Source organism: Spea bombifrons, chromosome 12, assembly GCF_027358695.1.
Source record: "Spea bombifrons isolate aSpeBom1 chromosome 12, aSpeBom1.2.pri, whole genome shotgun sequence".
Taxonomy (NCBI): domain Eukaryota; kingdom Metazoa; phylum Chordata; class Amphibia; order Anura; family Pelobatidae; genus Spea; species Spea bombifrons.
Genome location: NC_071098.1, coordinates 14,856,261 through 14,874,403, shown reverse-complemented (window position 1 = coordinate 14,874,403; position 18,143 = coordinate 14,856,261). Strand labels below are relative to the sequence as shown.

Below are 18,143 nucleotides of genomic sequence, written 5' to 3'. Positions count from 1 at the left end.
CCAATGAGCCCCTCCCAGTGTCACCCCTGTCCCCATTCAGCTCCCCAGTGTCACCTCTGTCGCCATTCAGGAGGCAGAGTGCCCCATGATATGCCTTTTAACCCCCTGTATGCCACTATGTCTCCAGAAATGCCTTTTAACCCCCTATATGCCAGAGTGGCGTATAGGGGTATAAGGCATTTCTGGAGGCAGAGGGGCATATCAGGGCATATCAGGGGGCAAAGTGGCAAGCCTGGGGCAGATGTGCATTACGGGGGGGGGGCAGGTTGGCAAATAAAAGGAAATAAAAACAAAAACCAAAAATGTATCCTGAGAAGGGGGGGTAGATGGTGTGAGAGGAGGGTAGATTGGGTTGGGGGGGCCCTTAACAGATTCTCGCACCGGGGCCCTGAGGCTTCTAGTTACGCCCCTGAGAACCAGTGCTTCCTCTTTAGGTCACTGTTTGACTGCAACATGGGTCCAGCTCACAAAAACAAACACCCAATCAGATTGATATTTCTAGATGTTATACTTGAAAAAATAACAGTAGATTATGATTTTGAGCATTGTTATGCTTGTGAATGTACAGTAATTTGGGCACACAATGAACTTTAGATGCCAAAGCAAGTGCCAACTATATCTCCTTGTAATACTTTTCAGGGGCAGAAGAGCATTCTGAACAGCAGAGGACAGTACCAGAACAAAAGCATCAAGATGATAGTTCCAACATGGTATTAAGACAAAATCCCTTCTAACAATTCCATTATCTGATTTGGTTTTCCATGTTCTGCTATATACTGCCCCATAATAAATGGAAATAAAAACATTTTGTTTCCTCCCAGAATATTAAAGAATTTATTAAAGATTGGATTGGATCAGCTAAAGGGACAGTGGAAAAGATTGAGTCCTCAAAAGTGGTTACCGAAGTCAAGTAAGTGACAGTTCCCCAAATCAAGCATTAATACTTCCTCAATTGCCAGACCTTGAAAAGAGTAATCTAAGCCTCAACTAACCCTGTGAGTATTTCAATAAATCACTAACTGCTTTTCATTCACACTCCATGTATTTTAAACATGTTGTGAGGTTCAGTAGCATAAAATTAATAAAATTGTATTTCTGGTAACATTAAATTGCATGAGTGTCTCAAAGGGTTAAAATGTAGTGCAGTACCACTGATTCAGCTCCGTGGTAAGCAATATAACCATGAAGTATTAGATAGAACTCGCCAAACTTGCGGTATTTTGACATACTGGTGGGCTAGGCAATATATGGCCATATAGTGTGACAAAATCCCCAATATTTATACCTTAGATACTTTTTAACCCCTTAAGGAACGGGCTGTTTTTTAAAAAAAAAAATTGTACTCTTCGTGACCGAGGCTGTTTTAAACACTTTTGCGATGCTCTTCTTTAGCTGTAATCTTCTTCTGTCCCATTTACTGTACCCACACAAATTATATATATTGTTTTAAACCTGCTAAATAGCTAACACTATTTGTCCTGAGTTTAAAAATACCCAATTTTTATGGTTTTATTTGTTAAAGATCAATAAGTACAAGTAGCATTTTCAAAACCATTTTTTTCCACGCCCCACTCATTTCACCTTTAGATGAGGGTGTTCCGCCCACCGACATCAGTGAGAATGCTCTGGCATCTCGCAAGGCTAGGCTCCAGGTAGCCTGAGCACACAAGTTACCAAGTGTGTAAATAAGTCAATTGGTTCTTTTTTGCCATCAATATCTTTGTATTTAAGACTGAAATGGCCATCTGCATTTATTAAATCCCTATCTGAGTTTCCTCCAGTCACTGTTGCCTTCATAAAATGTATCAAGTATTTTTTTTTCTGCACATTAATACCAATATGTTTAATTCCCAGACGCGTGTATAACGTTACCATGGATTACCTAGAGGACGTGTATGACTGGACAGTCGGGAAACTGTGGTCAAAGTGGGAGAGTCTGACTGGATAGGGTGGGGACACAGAAGAACTCTTCACAATTTGAACTTGGAGCAACGTGGGCTGTAAATCATATGTATGAAATATTATGTATGTTCATTAAAATAATTAAGTGCTAACATTTGTCCTTTGCTGTATTGTATCGACTAGAAACATAAGGTGTAGAGGTATTTGTATCCAGTTTTACTGGAGTGGGGAATTAGAACTTGATTGTGATCTACTATGGACCAAACATGTTCCAAACACCCACTGCTTATGGGCATTTTGTTGCCATTGAATTTTGGGTCAAGAATATTTTCCTAAATATAGCAAACCAAGCAAATAAAATCTATTTATTAAATTAAAATAAAGTCAACTATACATTAAAATGTTTGGATTGGTAGTGTCTGTATAATGCAGATTGAAAAAGAAAGTTGAGTGTACTCAAATATCAATTGTTGGAATGTTTCAAATTATTGGAATGGACAAGCATCCTTAAGACAGATATAAGAGACAGAAGCTCCAGCTATACACAATACTACATGAAACTTTTCTACTATAAAGCAAATAATGTATGCAAGAAATCAGAACCATTGCTTTCAAGATCGAGCATCCTGCAAACCTTAACTAAATCCCATGTGTTTGGACTGTACCAGATAAAGTTTGCTTTTAAATGTAGATTATAGGCCATACAGATACAAATATTAACAAGTATTATTACTTGGGTGTGACACACATGAAACTACCAAAATACTAGTCCACTCTCTTGTGGTTATTGCAAGCCTACTAACTGGTCTCCCACCTTCGTTTCAGCACTCCAATCCATCCTCAACACTGGAGCTAGAGTAATCTTTCTCTGTCACCCTTCTTTATCTGCTGGTCCACTGTGCCAATCACTCCACTGGCTCATCATACCCTTCAGAACCAAATTCAAACTCCTGACCTACAGAGCCTTTAACAACTCTGCCCTCCCTTATATCTCTACTCCTCTATCCAAATACACCCCTAACCACCCTTTTGGTTCCTCTCGTGACCTGTGCCTCTGTAATTACCTCTAACGACTTTTTTCAAGAAGCGTACAACCCTACTTCCTAACACTTTCAGCCAAGATCCTAATAAAGCCACCTGAATGGCCAAAATCCTGACTCGACCAACTCATCCACATCCAAGCTGTACTCTCCTACTGTTTCACTTGCCCCTCAACCACCACCAATATTGTAAACTCGCAGGGCCCTCTTCTCCTTTAGAACCAGTTTGTTATTGTTTGCTATTTTAATTTATTTTACTGACTCAGTTTTAACAGCCCTACGGAATCTGCTGGCACTATATAAATAAATGTAATGTAATTTCAAATGCTTTGCTCGTCCAGCTAGGCTTAAATTCACCCGGTTACCAGTTAATTCAAAACAACATTACCACTGAATCTCCACTAGATGGCAATGGCGTTTTCATTTGAATTTTGATGTTATCTGTATTGAATGACTGCAATCACTTGCAGGCGGGTTTTTCAAATTTAGATATAATCCTAAATCACAAATGAATTTGAATTACCCCTAAATATCAGTAATAATGACATATCTTATCTGCTATTTTTGGAAGGTGACTACCTATAGTTTGGTGCTATTTTTTTTTAAAAAAAATACACATTAGTGGAATGGTAAAACAGTATTTTATCTAAAGAACAGGAATACATGTACTTTAACTTTTTTGGTATCTATTATGCAGTTAGTTACGGTATATACAAACAGAAGCTTGGAAAACCAATAGCCATTTTAAGATCCCTCCTTAATTAATAATGCACCCTTACTTATAGATATGCCAATCTGATATGCTTTATTTCCCCCCCCAGATATGCCACTCTGCTGCCCAGATATGCTTTATATCCCCTATATGCCACTCTGCCACCCAGATATCCCTTATACCCCTATATGCCACTCTGCCCCCCTAGGCTTACCTATGCATCCCTAGATTTGCCAGCCGTCCTTCAGACTCCCTGCTGTCTAGTGGGGTCAGGCGGTGAACGTCTGCACCATGAGCGTAGACAACCTTCGCTGCTGCCGGTCACTTTCCCCGGGCTTCTATGGCAGAGAGCCGGAAGCTCATGTAACGCCGGCGCTATGTTATAGAATGCCCTGGGCACCTACAGATGCATCGCGCAGACATCCACCAGCTGTCAGAGAGGAGGGTCCAGGTCCCCTGCAGCGCTGCAAGGAATCCTCCTCTCTGGCAGCCGGTGAACGTCTACGCGATGCATGCAGACAACCACCGCTGCTGCTGGAACATCCACTGGGGCTTCTATGACGGAGCACCGGAAGATCATGTCACGCCACCGCTTGGTCATAGATGCCCTAGCGAAAGTGCTGGGCAGTAGCGGAGGTTGCATTCGCCGGCTGCCGGAGAGGAAGATCCAGGTCACTTGCAGCGCTGCGGGGGACCTGGATCCTATCCCTGCTGCCTGCCTGCAGCAGGGCTAAATGAAAAAGAAAAAAACGCATCCCTGCGCTTAACCCCCATTATATAATCGGGCCAATATGATATATCTCAGAATCTGGTACATACCTAATGACCAAATGGTCATTTTTCTCAGTTGCCAATATTATTCCCATTGAGTAGTTCTTAGAAACAATACATTAACAGCATTACCAAAGTGTCATTTTTAGTGTCCATTTCAAAAAATGATGTACGTGTCAGCACTACTTATATATTTACAGCAACAAGCAAAAATTATTTTAAAAAATATGCACAAAGAAATCCGTTGAAATGTGCACCGGGACGAAGAAGTACATTTGGTGACAGAACGTGTACAGCCCAGTTATCCCTAAAAAGCAAGGAAAAAAGATTACAAAACTGTTTTAATTACAAAAAATATATTTTCTAATGTTTGAGCGACTGTCCAGCATTCGGATTAATACAATGTATCAGTATTTAAAGTGTTTATTCCGACTCTGAGGTAATGTAACTCTCCACCAGCTCCTACAACACTACGGGATAATTGTGCAACGCATACAAATTAAAAACTGGGCGTGGTTAACTTCGTACAGGCAACCTATGTGGGAGGAGTAAACTGACAGCTGGTTCCGGGTCAGAAGAAGACACGTGTTTGCCTTGGCTTTCGGGGAGGGAGTACGGAATATCCGGGGATACCTTGTGGAACGGCAGAGAACTGTAGAGGGAATACAGCCTGCAAAGTCGCGATGTCGGTTCTCCATGCAGCGGAAACCCGTAATGCGTCATCTATTTTCCGTGAGATAAACGCTGAAGACGAGGAGCAGCAGCCGGCGGAGATAGAGTCTCTGTGCATGAACTGCTACCAGAACGTAAGAGAAGCTGCAGGGAGGGAGCGAGCTGGAAAGTTCGATATACAGTAGATCCCATGTGATTACACCCTATTAATTACTGATAATAGACATAATCTCGCTGCCCGCGTCTAATTGTTCTAACCTGTCAATTATTGCACTGGTTGTTGGCAACTATGCTGAGAGCTCGCTAGTGCAGGCAAGGATGTGCATTTACATTTAGTTTATGGGCTACAGAAATGCGATGCACTTAGTATGGTGTTAAATGTATGAATTGATGAACCTCAATGCTTTATGGGAAGCTCTGAGTTTGCATGGAACTCATATATTTAATTCTCTCTTCCAGGGAGTTACACGATTACTGCTAACCAAGGTGCCATTTTTCAAGGAGATCATCATCAGTTCGTTCTCGTGTGACGCGTGTTCATGGAGCAACACAGAAATCCAGTCTGCTGGGCGTATACAGGAGCAAGGTGTCCGATACACGCTCAGCGTACGAAGCAAACAGGTGTGCCAACTTTTGGGGATCCAGATATTTACAGTAGAAAAAGCTCAATAATTCCTGAAGGGCCCCAACCCACTTAGTAGATTTATCCAATATCTGTGGAAGTTATCCATATAGATTGTACACGTAATCCATATAGTAAGTACACCTAAAATAAGGTTAAATGTCATACTTAGTAAACACATTCTGGGGAGAAAATGCACATTTTGGCACAAATGCCACCCTTTCTCTAGCTGTGTGGTGCATTTGTTTGTGAAGAATATAACTGCAGTCACCCAATTTAATTAGTCTGGCTGAGGGTGGTTAAAGCTGTAGTCCACAAAATTTTATGTGGTATTTAATGTTTTCTTTTAATATCTTCTTTCATTACTTTTCATCCAAGGAAGAGGGCTTCGCCTTTATGGGTAAACATAAAGCATCCGACGTTAGTGGACGACTTGCTATGGGGGGATGGGGACAGAGAAGGCTTCCAGCCAATTCAGTAAAGTTTAAAAGCCCCATAAGGCTGCAGAGAAATATTTTTAATCGTGAACCTAGTTTGCCTGCTGTGTATCTCTTGTGTGGTTGGTACTCCGGTTACATCTTGACAAATATACATATATACATTCAGCAGACGTTTTTAAGTCCCTGCATGCCTAATAATTATGTTGGCTTCCACATAGAGGGATGTTTTGTTTTTTTTGCTTGGGGAGGATTCAGACTACAAGCATTTCTGCAAGATAAGTTAAATGTACGATCTTCATCACGCAGGATGTGAACCGTGAGGTAGTGAAAACAGACTATGCAACAACACGGATACCTGAACTGGATTTCGAAATTCCTGCGTGCACGCAAAAAGGAGGTGTGTATACCTCACAATGATCATTACAGCATAAAAATTCTACTTTGTAATAAGAGCAGAAAGCAAAGAAATATTAGGGGAAAATATGATGAGCAAGGGGAAAAATTAAAGAATAGAGGGATTCTAGGATATGAGATTTCCCCCATGAGACTTTTGAGCCATGAACACGCAATTCCTGCTTGCAGCTCCGTGCATAAAGCACTGCACACCAGCATGGCAAAATAGCTCTGCAAAGTGTTTACTGGTTATATAAAAAAAAAATCACAATTATTGAAAAAACAAACTTATTTTGAATTTGATACTAGTAATAAAACACATGGAGGTGGCTCCCTTTTAAAGACACAGGTTTTTTTATGTCCCCAAAACCCTGCATTAAAGGAGAATGCATATTAAAATACTTTGAGTTCTTTAATATGCATTCTTCAAAACAAAAATGAAATAAGACCTAGAAGGTGCTGCCCTCTTCCTCTGCGCCCTGACATATATTGCCACTGGCTGTTTGACTCAATTAGTAAGCGGCAGGAATAGACCTCTGCCCACCGCATTCACTGAGTCACCACTGGGTGGTGGATCAAGCCAAAAAACTTGCGGGTGGTTAGACACTGTACCTGCGGGTCCCGATAATCCCGCGCAGTCCCGCAAGGCTCCGCCCAGGAACACAGCGGAGTCACGTGATGTGACGTCACTTCCCGTGAAGAGACGCTGTGAGGGCGGCCTTGCGGGACTGCGCAGGAAATCTGCCGTTCAGGTAAGGAGGTGGGCGGGATTGATCACAAATGTGACGGGAGTGGGCGGGATTGGGCACACACATTGCGCGATTGGAGAAAAAATCAGCGGGATTAAAAAAGCAGTCCTGCGCAGGGCTCTACCCTGTTCATCAAATAGTTGGCGAAAGGAGCAAAAACAGACAGTGGTGTGAAAAAGAAATTACTCCCTCTTTGAATTCTATGACTTTACGTATCCGGACATAACAATCATAAAATTAGGTAATTAATGACATATATATATATATATATGTCGTGATTTATTCAACAAAAAAGCCAAAAGGAAGAAGCCATGTGTGGAAAAATTAAGTGCAACTTATGATTTAATAGCTTCTAGAACAGATTGTGAAGGAAGTTTGCCCCACTCTTCTTTAAAACATTGCTCTATTGAGGTTTGCGGGCGTTTGTTTATGCACAATTCTATTACGGTCTCACCACAGCGTTACAGTCGGGTTGTGGTCTGGGCCATTGCAACACCTTGATTCTTTTCTTTTTCAGCCATTCTGTGGTAGATCTGCTGTTGTGCTTGGGTTCATTGTCCTGTTGTATGACCCAATTTCGGCCAAGCTTTAGCTGTCAGACAGCCTTACGTTTGACTCTAGAATACTTTGGTATACCAAAGTGGTCAACTCAATGACTGCAATGTTCCTAGGTAGTGTGGCTGAAAAACAAGCCCAAATTATCACCCCTCCACCACCGTGCTTGAGATCTTTGTGCTGATATGCTGTGTTTGGTTTTCGCCATATGACCAAACCGCTCCACTTTGGTCTAGTCTGTCCAAAGGACATTGTTCCAGAAGTCTTACGGTTTGTTCAGATGCAACTTTCCAAACCTAAGCTGTGTTGCCATGTTCTTTTTTGAGAAAAGAGACTTTCTCCTAGCAACCATACTTGTTCAGTCTTTTTCTAATTGTATTGTCATGAACTTTAACATTCAACATGCTAACTGAGGCCTGTAGAGTCTGAGATGTGACTCTTGGTTTTTTTGCAATTTCTCTGAGCATTGCATGGTCTGACCTTGGGGTGAATTTGTTGGGATGACCATTCTTGGGAAGATTGGAAACTGTCTTGAAAGTTTTCCACTTGGGCTTATAACCCTTCCCAGATTGATTAATTACTTCTCTAAGATCATTGCTGATGTCTTTCCTCCTTGGCATTGTGTTAACGCACGCCTGAATGCTCCAGGTCAGCAAACTGCCAAAGCTTCTGCTTTTATAGAGGTGGTCATGCTTGCTGATGATCAATTAAGCAAGGACATTTGATAAGCAGCACCTTTCTGTTACTTAGCATCTTAACTCCTATGGAGGCAGCAAGGGTGTACTTAGTTTTTCACACACAGCTTCTCAATTTTGGCTTTATTTTTTTTAATAAGTCACTCTGTAATATGTCATGTGGTGGTGTTTATCTGAGGTTGTATTTACCTTGTTTTTAGACCTGCTAAGGAACAATTGATTATTATGTCCTGATGTGTAAAACCATAGAAGACAGAGGGTATGGGCATTCTGCTGGATCTTCCTTTGCATTTATAAAAACAACACTGTTAGAATTTTAAAAGGACCACAGTAATTAAAGTGCATATGATAGCTGGAAGCATCCCTTCAAGGAAAGGACTTCTGAAATGCTGAATGAAGAGAGAAACCCAAATCATGTATGTACATACAGGTGTTTAGCAAAGTATTTCTTTTAATGTGTATGTGTATATCTTCTCAGCACTCAGTACAATTGAAGGAATCCTGGAAAGAACCATTGTGGGTCTGGAACAGGAGCAACCATTGCGCAGGGTGAGAATCTACAATCTCTACATATGCAGTGTTTTAGTTATTGGTCTGTAATTTGAACATTTAAATATTTACACAAAAGCTCATATAAATGACATGTTCAACTTTTTTTTAATCTCTTTTCTCTAGATTTGAGAGAGTGAAAAAAACTAAAGAAAATGTATAGTTGTAAATCACACAGGATTACAGGCCTTACTGCAGATATTTAGTTATAGTGAAATATGTTCTTATTTCAATTCAATTTACCCCATCAAGTCATACATTTTTTTAAATTTAAGTAGACACCCCATTGGCATTTAACATGCCAGTATTTTAACTCTTTCATGTGAGAATTGTTTTAAGATACAGTGCTAATTTTAGGACTTGCTTGCTTGGACTTCACATCAATGAAATTATTTTTACATTACCTTTTTTTTTTTTTAACATTTACTTTAATAATCACACTGTGATTAGAAAGCTGGGCTCCATTGACGTGCATGGTTGAATGCAGTGCCTGTATTCAACCTGCAAATGGAGCCAGAGTTATCAGGAGGGTCTGGAGAGACCCTCTTGGAAACTTTTGCAACCTCTTTACTTTTGAGAGGATGCACCGCCTTCTTGCAGGTCGCAAAATCTATCCAGAGAGGTCACAGTGCCTTCTGGGGTGGGTGTTCGTGTCATTGAATGCCTCGCTATCAAGGCTTTTCGTTGATTGACTCCTAAATTCTTTTAAAACTGGCATCCTCCGCCATGCAGTGCATGGCAGACGTTGACGATCCGGGGAGGGGCCAGATATGGCCCTTGATGCCGATCTCGGTGTTGCTGAATGCTTCGCCATCGAGAGACCGTCTGGGTGCAGAAAGATAGATTGTAAGCTCGCAAGAGCAGGGCCCTCTTCTCCTTTGCACCAATTTATTGTATGTGTCTCTAAATTGTTCTACTAACTGTAACAGCGCTGTGGAATCTGCCGGTGCTTTATAAATAAATGTAATCGCTTTCTGCACCCTCTTAAAGCCATGACGGTCCTGGCACGTCACAATTGTAAGGCATTAGTTATGCAGGACCCTCTCCAGTTTTCTTACGGGAGAACTTGCCAGGATTGGGCCTTTCTAATGCATATTGCAGTCAGGGAGTTGAAACAGCAGATTCGTTACAGACTCCCATTAAACTGAGTTAGTGCCAAAATGTGTTTTACCTCCCTGCAGTGTAGCTTATTGTGTCATAAATTGTTAGTCCAACTTTCCTGGATACTTCTAACGTGCTGGTGAAGTTTATATTCTAATCCTAAAACATGTTACTACAAATCTCTTAGTAACGGAATAGCTGTTTATGCTCTATTGATTAAAAGAATTCATGCTCTGAAAAGAGGCCTGTTACAAAGAGGTGTGATTTTTGTGGTGGAGGGTTGTTTTTTCCCCTGTTTTATGTCAAGCTGAGTATTTTGTCCTTCTCATACCTGCAGGCTGAGGATGAGTCAGTCGCGAATAAAATTGATGAATTCATCACAAAGCTGAAAAGTCTAAAAGAAGGGGACACCCACTTCACTTTTGTAAGCAAACTGTCTTGGATCTATTGCACTTGCCTGTTTTCTGAAGCTTTTTCTTAGCTTTTTTGAATTTGTGGTTAGCGACGAGATGCTTGAATCAGGAAAGCTCCTGATTCCCGCTAAAATCTTACTGACAAAAGTATACAGTTATGGAGTAGGTCAGAGAGTGTTACATGTGACAGCTAATTACAAACTGTGTGAATGTACAGCCTGGTGGTCTGCTTTTGTGTCAGGTAGTCACTGTGTACTGAATTTACTCCAATTTAGATCCTTGATGACCCTTCTGGGAACAGCTTTGTGGAGAACCCTCTTGCCCCCCAGAAGGATGAGGCACTCGCGGTTACTCATTACAAGAGGACCCCGGAGCAGGACACCCTGCTGGGACTTGAGGTTAGTTTATTCTAGAGTCTTAACTGTTCATTTAACACAACAGGACTCTCCCTCTTTTAAACATGACGGATCAAACGTTGCTGTTTTGGTATAAAGTATTTGTGACTGTTTCAATATTTATTCTTCACATCTAGAGTACTGTTTCTGCCAAAAAAAAACACCAAAACGGTTTAATCTTTCTGTTAATCTGTCCAATAATGACCTGTTTTCAGAGGAACCATATGTGATTTTATGAGTGAGAACGTTAGTCCTTTTATGCAAAGTTGGATTAAAAATAAAGATGTATGTGTGTAAAATATATTTATTATAATGTACTAACTTATAATGCAGTATTGTAGTTTGGTGATTAACATTTCCAAACGCGTGTTTTACTTTCGCATGTCTGCTCTTGTTCAGAGCACCGTCCTTCAGGAAGACTCTAAAGAGAGACCAGAAGCTGGAGCAGAAGAGCTGAGAGACGAGGTACTTTCTAGGCCGTTATATTTCTGTGCAAATTATTAAAATAATTTTAAAGTTTTAATATAATTCAATTCATTCTAAAGAGGTTAAGTGATGTGCAAGAAATCCTGTTTTGGAGGTATGTAAACCAGAGATTGTGACGTCTGACTCATATTTATCTCCGGACAGGTCCTGCAATTCCACACCAATTGCCCAGAATGCAATGCTCCTGCAGCCACCAACATGAAACTAGTGCGTATCCTTTACATAGCTAACTGCTTTATATGTTGCGAGTGAACAAGCCAAACAGGCTGCTGGGCTGTGCCCATCAGTAACTCTGGTCCCCTAGGAACTCCCATAAGAATTGAGTAAAAATAACAATTGAGCTATACGTTTGGCCACCATCATTTATGTTTGAGTTTAAAGTTGTTCTCATGTCTCATTTGTATACATAATATCTTTTATGGCCACTACTTGATTATTTAAAACGTTTTATTGCTTGATTGGGGTCTGGAAGCAGCTGATCAGGGGGTGAATTGTGAAACAGAGTAGAAGTAAAACACTTTCCCTTAATCGAGCAACAGAAATTCCTCACTTCAAGGAAGTCATTATTATGGCTACAAACTGTGATGCCTGTGGTCACCGAACTAATGAGGTAAGTGTTTGAAAGCTTTCCATTAATGTTTTCAAATAGCTGCAGGTTAGTCATGTGTACGTATGTGTTCTGGCACTGTTATGTTATCCCTGTCTGCTAGACAAGCACCCTATTTATCATTCTGCCTCCTCGAACACTATAGAATGGTTCAGTTTTAGATCTCTTAGACGCTGACTAATGGAAGTCTGTGGAGACTAAAATACCGTAATTGCTCGATTATAAGACGAGGTTTTTTCCAGAGCAAATGCTCTGAAAAATACCCCTCGTCTTATAATCAGACCTCAAATAGGTCTGACTATGAGACTAAGATCCAGATCCCCAACAGCGATGCAGGGGACCTGGATCCTCCTGTGTTATGCACGCCCCCCCCAACTTACCGGTGCTTCTGAGTCCCCGGTGCTTAGTCCGGGCAGCGTGTAGATTCACGTAGACAACTTCCGCTCAAGCATGTAGAGCTCTACACGCTGCCCGGACTAAGCACCGGGGGACTCAGAAGCACCGGTAAGTTTGGAGGAGGGAGGGGGAGGGAGTTTTAAATGGGGGGCATAAGGCATTTCTGGAGGCAGAGTGCTCTGTGAAATGCCTTTTAACCCCCTTAATGCCACTCTGCCTCCAGAAATGCCTTTTAACACTCTATACGCCACTCTACCTCCTGAAATGCTTTCTACCTCCCTATATGCCTCTCATCCCCATAATATGCCTTTTAACCCCCTAAATGCCAGAGTGGCATATAGGGGTATAAGGCAATTCTGGAGGCAGAGTGGCACATAGGGGGTCAAAAGGCATATCATGGGGCACAGTGGCATTTAGAGGATTAAAAGGCATATCATGGGGCACAGTGGCATATAAGGGGTACAAGGCATTTCTGGGGCAGAGTGGCAAGCCTGGGGGCAGATGTGCATAACTGGGGGGGCAGGTTGAAAAAAAAAAAGGAAATAAAACAAATATTTTTCTCAATCATAGCTTTTATTAACAAACAATTGTTCACATAGTTTACATGAACTAACATTTACTGATAACACTTTTTTCCTATAGGGTCGTCTTATATTCAGGCTTTCTTTTTTCATAAATTAATATTCAGATTTTGGGGGGTCGTCTTATAATCGAGCAAATACGGTATTACAACGGCAAATGACCAAGCGTTCACAGCGGCTGTGTTTATAACAGGTTAAATCAGGAGGGGCTATCGAACCACGTGGCACTAAAATCACCTTGAATATTACTGATCCATCTGACCTTGCTAGGGACGTCCTAAAAGTGAGTATCATGATTAAATTATCATTTTCAAATGTATAACTGCTATTCCATAGTTGTCCTCGGGCCTTTGGGCTCAAAGCACACAAGGCAGCTTCTTTTACTGCTTTCTATAAGCAAAGGAATCTGTTCAATAAAATAACCTATTTATGAACGTTGTTGACTGCTATCAATCAAAAGATTGATGCTGTTTCTGCACAGATGATGTATTGTACCTCCCCTTTTCTAGAAGAAATGTCCTCCAGCTTCACAGAGTCTATACCAGGGGTGTCCAACCTGTGGCCCCCCAGCTGCTGTAGGACTACATCTCCCATAATGCTTTAGCGAAGCGGCTGGCTGAGGAGTATGGGAGATGTAGTCCTGCAGCAGCTGGAGGGCCGCAGGTTGGACACCCCTGGTCTATACACTCATACCCAATAGAGACGTTCCCATAAAGACTGTATAGCAGAGCTTCAGGTCTGCATTACTTTATTATAGGTCCTAAGGCTTCAGATCTCTGGATTTGTACCTGACTGTGACACACACATGCCACATGTATGAACGTGTGTGTGTTACACAGCAACATAGTAATTTAGCTTGAAAAAAAACAAAACTAAATCCGCCAAGTTCAACATTTTGACATATCCTTACTGCCTTTGCTCCCAAAGAAAGCAAGAAATAATAATGCTATTTTTCAAATGTTGCCACTTGGTGGTAAGGATTGTTACCTGCCTCCAAAAGGCAATCAGATTTCTTTTTGGATGAAGAAGCTCTGAAATATGTTATATTCATTTATAGCCCTGTATGTTTTGCTTTTGTAAAACAAATATATCCATTGTGAAGGCATCCGTTGTATCTGATGGCACCACCTCTCTTGGCAGTGAATTCCATACCTTTATTGCCCTTCCTCCGGTTCTTTATACATTTCTGTTAATGCACTGTTTGTATTCAACAGTCTGAAACCTGCGGTGTAATCATACCTGAGTTGGAGTTTGAGTTGGGAATGGGAGCACTGGGTGGTAAATTCACCACTTTGGAAGGTCTCCTGAAGGATGTCAAAGATTTGGTAAGATGTGCTTTGTTATATTGAGTTTGAATGGGATTATATCATCCATGATTAGGTTTATTAGTTTAGGTATTTGGGTGGTGCTTTGCCAGGGGAACACAGAGATGATATTCTTTTATATTGAATAATTTTTATAAAACTACAAATTTTAACTCTTAAAGGGAGTAATCTAACAGCCCTGCTAAAAAGGAATATAGAAATAAAAGCACTTGCCTGAGGTGGAAGCTGCACCCACCTCCTCCATGACTATTCTCACCACTGGTGCATTGGTCTGAATAGGGCCCACTGGATTCACCGAGCCAGCACTGGCCAAAGGGGCAAATGTATAGGGGGGGGTATTCTGCCAGCATATGCACTAAAGTGTAAATAATGGCTGGAGCGTCCATGTAATGTAAAAATGTGCAACTGTGGTCAGTACATTGATTTTCAGATGGTGTCCTATTAATATATATAAGCATATAATATATATGCTTATATAACGTTGAGGCTTTATTTTTTGTCTAAATGCAGGACATCCCAGCGCTTCTTTTTATTTCACATAATAAAAGTTATTTGTTAATGTTACTGGGGCCACATAGACGGGATATTTTGGACTCTGTGTTTGTGTGTTAATATGTAAATAATTAATAATATTGTCAGGATTAAAACTAACACCCATGATTCATGCAGTTGAAACATTAAGTCTTTTTTATTTGCTCCCTTTTAGGTTGTTGATAAAAATCCGTTCACTCTCGGTGACAGCTCAACGTCAGATAGGAAGACAAAGCTTCAGGAATTTGGAAAGAAAATTGACGGGGTACAGTTAGAGAGAAATGTGATATTTTTTGTTTTTGACATTATCGTGGCCTTTAATTGTCAATCTAGCAAGTATTTGCATATGGATACTAGATCTCAAGGTGACTGTTTTAACCGTAATGACTGGATGACTTTATTGCCTTTTAGTTATTAAGCACCAACAAATTACAGTGCTGTTCAATTTAAATAAGGTGGTTAACACATATATAACAAAATATATTTACACATACAGCTACAACAGGATATGAGAACCCTGCCCGTGAGCTTGCCATCTAGTCTCAGGGTCCTTTATATAAAGTTCTGGCAGAAATAGTGGGCTTACAATCTAAAGGAATATTATGAGTAATTGAAACAAAAGTGGTGAAAGCAGGGGGTAGTATCTTTCTTGTACCAGTAATTAAGGGTAAGTGGTTTTCAGGATGCAAAAGAGGATGTATAAATACCGTATTGGCTCGGATATAGGCCGCCCCCGTATATAGGTATATAGGCCGCACCCTAAAAGTTTGGTGATTTTTTAAAGAAAAGGTTTTTTTTCTTTAAAAAAAGCACCAAAAAAAACATGCTGCCACTCTGTCCCCCCCCCCGAGATATGCTGCCACTGTCCCCCCCGAGATATGCTGCCACTGTCCCCCCCCCCGAGATATGCTGCCACTGTCCCCCCCCCCGAGATATGCTGCCACTGTCGTCGTCCTATATCCCCCCCCCTGACTTACCAGAGCAGACTCCCGGGTGTCTTGGGGACATCTACGCAATATGCGTATACAACTTCCGGTGCCGGCACTCAGCGGATGTGCCGGCACTCAGCGGATGTGCCGGCACTCAGCGGATGTGCCGGCACTCAGCGGATGTGCCGGCACTCAGCGGATGTGCCGGCACCGGACGTTGTATACGTGTATTGCGTAGATGTCCCCCGCCGGCCCCGCAAGACACCTGGGAGTCTGCTCTGGTAATTCTTGGGGGCAGAGGTAAATTCCCGGCAAGGGAGATTGTTAAAGCACATCGTGCAGACGTGCCGGCAGCGGAGGCTGTTTACCCGCATCGCCGCAGCCGGTGACCGTCCGCACGATGCACTTAGACAACCTCCCGTGCCGGCAGCCCTCCCTGTGGGAAGTGCTGGTAGGGGAGGCTGTCAGCGTATCAGAGAGTAGGATACAGGTCCCCTGCACCGCTGCGAGGGATCTGTATCCTAACTCCGCTGCCTGCCCGGCGCCCGGAACTGCATGTCCCGGGCGTCAGGCGCTAGACCCCGAATATAGGCCACACCCCCACTTTAAAGACTTAAAATGGGGGGGGAAAGTGCGGCCTATATTCGAGCCAATACGGTATAATGAACAGAGGGGTGGGAGAGTAGGACAGGTTAGTGCTTGTGTCAAGATGGTGGCTAGCAGGGGGCTACTGCTTAACCAGTGTCGCCGCAGTTGCTTGATGGGAAGGAGGAAGAGAAATGTCTGAGTTTTCCATGCAAAAGTTGGAGTCTATTATGTAATGATTTATAAACGTTAAGATGCCTTTTTTAATACGACAACCCCATCGTGTATCAATTGAAAGAGCCTGATTTTCTTCTATCTAGATTCTAGAGGGACAGCTAAAAGCCCACCTAATTTTGGATGATCCTGCTGGGAACAGCTACCTACAGGTAACCCAAATGCATCCCCCAGTTATGAAAATGCATTAATGCACATTTCTGGTAACATTTGCCATCATTTGTATCTTGCAGAATGTATATGCTCCTGAGCAGGATCCAGAGATGACCATAGAAAGCTATGAGAGGACATTTGAACAGAATGAAGACCTGGGGCTTAATGACATGAAAACAGAGGGATATGATCAGAATGAATGTTAAGTACACCTCTTGGGACTCGGACATCATGTCCAAGGAACACCAAACCAGAAGAACGTCTGAGGTTTCTCTTGTTGGTTTCAATGAGTTCTCAGCTGAATTGACTACAAATGTGACCTGGTTAGCATGGGATATCTTGGAAAAGGAAAGGACTTGGCACCTCTGCAGAGTGTCACACAAAGTATAATTCTGCAAGTGTGTCCCGTTCTTAATAGTTGTGCTAAAAATGACTGTTCTTTAAAGAGCAACCTGAGCGTTGGAAAGGCTTTTCTGAAAACCTGCACAGTCAAGTGAGTTTTGAAGACCTGACTAGGGACCGCAGCTTTATAGCTCATTTTGAGAAGGCCATCATGGGCCATTTTTTATGTTAACACAATTTGTTCTGAATGTTCTTCAGTGTAAAACAAATCTGTTATACACAGGCAAGGAAAACACCTTCCCTATTTTGGTATATAGATGCTGCAGTGAAAATATAGCGCATGTGTACGCTCAAGACAGCAGATCACACCTGAATCTCTAGAACATTGGAACTTTCTCTATACTTTGGCAGAATGGTAAATGTTAAACTGCAGTAGACGATAGAAAAGCCAAGTATTTTCAATTGTATTTTCTTATTCAAATTTATGAATGTGTGTTTTATTTATAATGTTGCCATCTCAGGAACATTTATCTGCTATGCTTAAGACTGTTGCATGCAGACTTTCTGCCTAAAATAATTAAAAATAAATCCGTAATATGTCTGACATTGCAGAGGTGATATGCAATGTGTCCAGCAGTAATCCTGGTTTGGCTTGGTGGGGTTATGTTAGGACAGGAACGCTATAAATGTTAGCTGTAGTATTCTTGTTTTTTCTTTTCATACCTGTCCAAATAAAATGCAGATCTTACCTAATCCATTGTATGTTTGTTCTGTTTAATGTTGAGGGCCTTGGCAAATGTAACATTTTGCCTGATCTGTTGTATAACTAAATAGATCATCCCTGACTACGTTACCTGATGAATTCCACTTTACGGATGGAATGCTGTATTGTAATCCCTAACTGTTCTTGTGCTGGCCCACCATTTTAAGACTACAATCTCTAATACATTGTGAAGTATCAATGA

At 41.5% G+C, this 18,143-nt stretch overlaps 1 protein-coding gene and 1 long non-coding RNA gene across 2 annotated transcripts; both read left to right on the top strand.

Moving 5' to 3' along the window:
* Positions 1 to 850: 850 nt before the first annotated feature.
* Positions 851 to 2,054, top strand: LOC128470576 (uncharacterized). Its single transcript, XR_008346035.1, has 2 exons — positions 851 to 910; positions 1,855 to 2,054. It is a non-coding gene; the product is annotated as an uncharacterized LOC128470576 (long non-coding RNA).
* Positions 2,055 to 5,101: 3,047 nt separating this feature from the next.
* ZPR1 (ZPR1 zinc finger) lies at positions 5,102 to 17,931 on the top strand. Its single transcript, XM_053452183.1, has 14 exons — positions 5,102 to 5,231; positions 5,557 to 5,718; positions 6,466 to 6,556; positions 9,030 to 9,100; positions 10,539 to 10,625; positions 10,890 to 11,012; positions 11,409 to 11,474; positions 11,640 to 11,706; positions 12,035 to 12,105; positions 13,273 to 13,362; positions 14,294 to 14,404; positions 15,111 to 15,200; positions 16,770 to 16,835; positions 16,917 to 17,931. Exons 1-14 carry the CDS (start codon positions 5,109 to 5,111, stop codon positions 17,040 to 17,042), a joined length of 1,344 nt encoding a protein of 447 aa, XP_053308158.1. The 5' UTR covers positions 5,102 to 5,108; the 3' UTR covers positions 17,043 to 17,931.
* Positions 17,932 to 18,143: the final 212 nt, after the last annotated feature.

Excerpts from the sequence above, each read along its gene's own strand:
- ZPR1 (XM_053452183.1), top strand. The coding sequence starts at position 5,109 with ATGTCGGTTCTCCATGCAGCGGAAACCCGTAATGCGTCATCTATTTTC. Across the intron at positions 10,626-10,889 it reads GGGACACCCACTTCACTTTT|ATCCTTGATGACCCTTCTGG; the intron begins GTAAGCAAACTG and ends ACTCCAATTTAG. Across the intron at positions 11,475-11,639 it reads CAGAAGAGCTGAGAGACGAG|GTCCTGCAATTCCACACCAA; the intron begins GTACTTTCTAGG and ends ATCTCCGGACAG.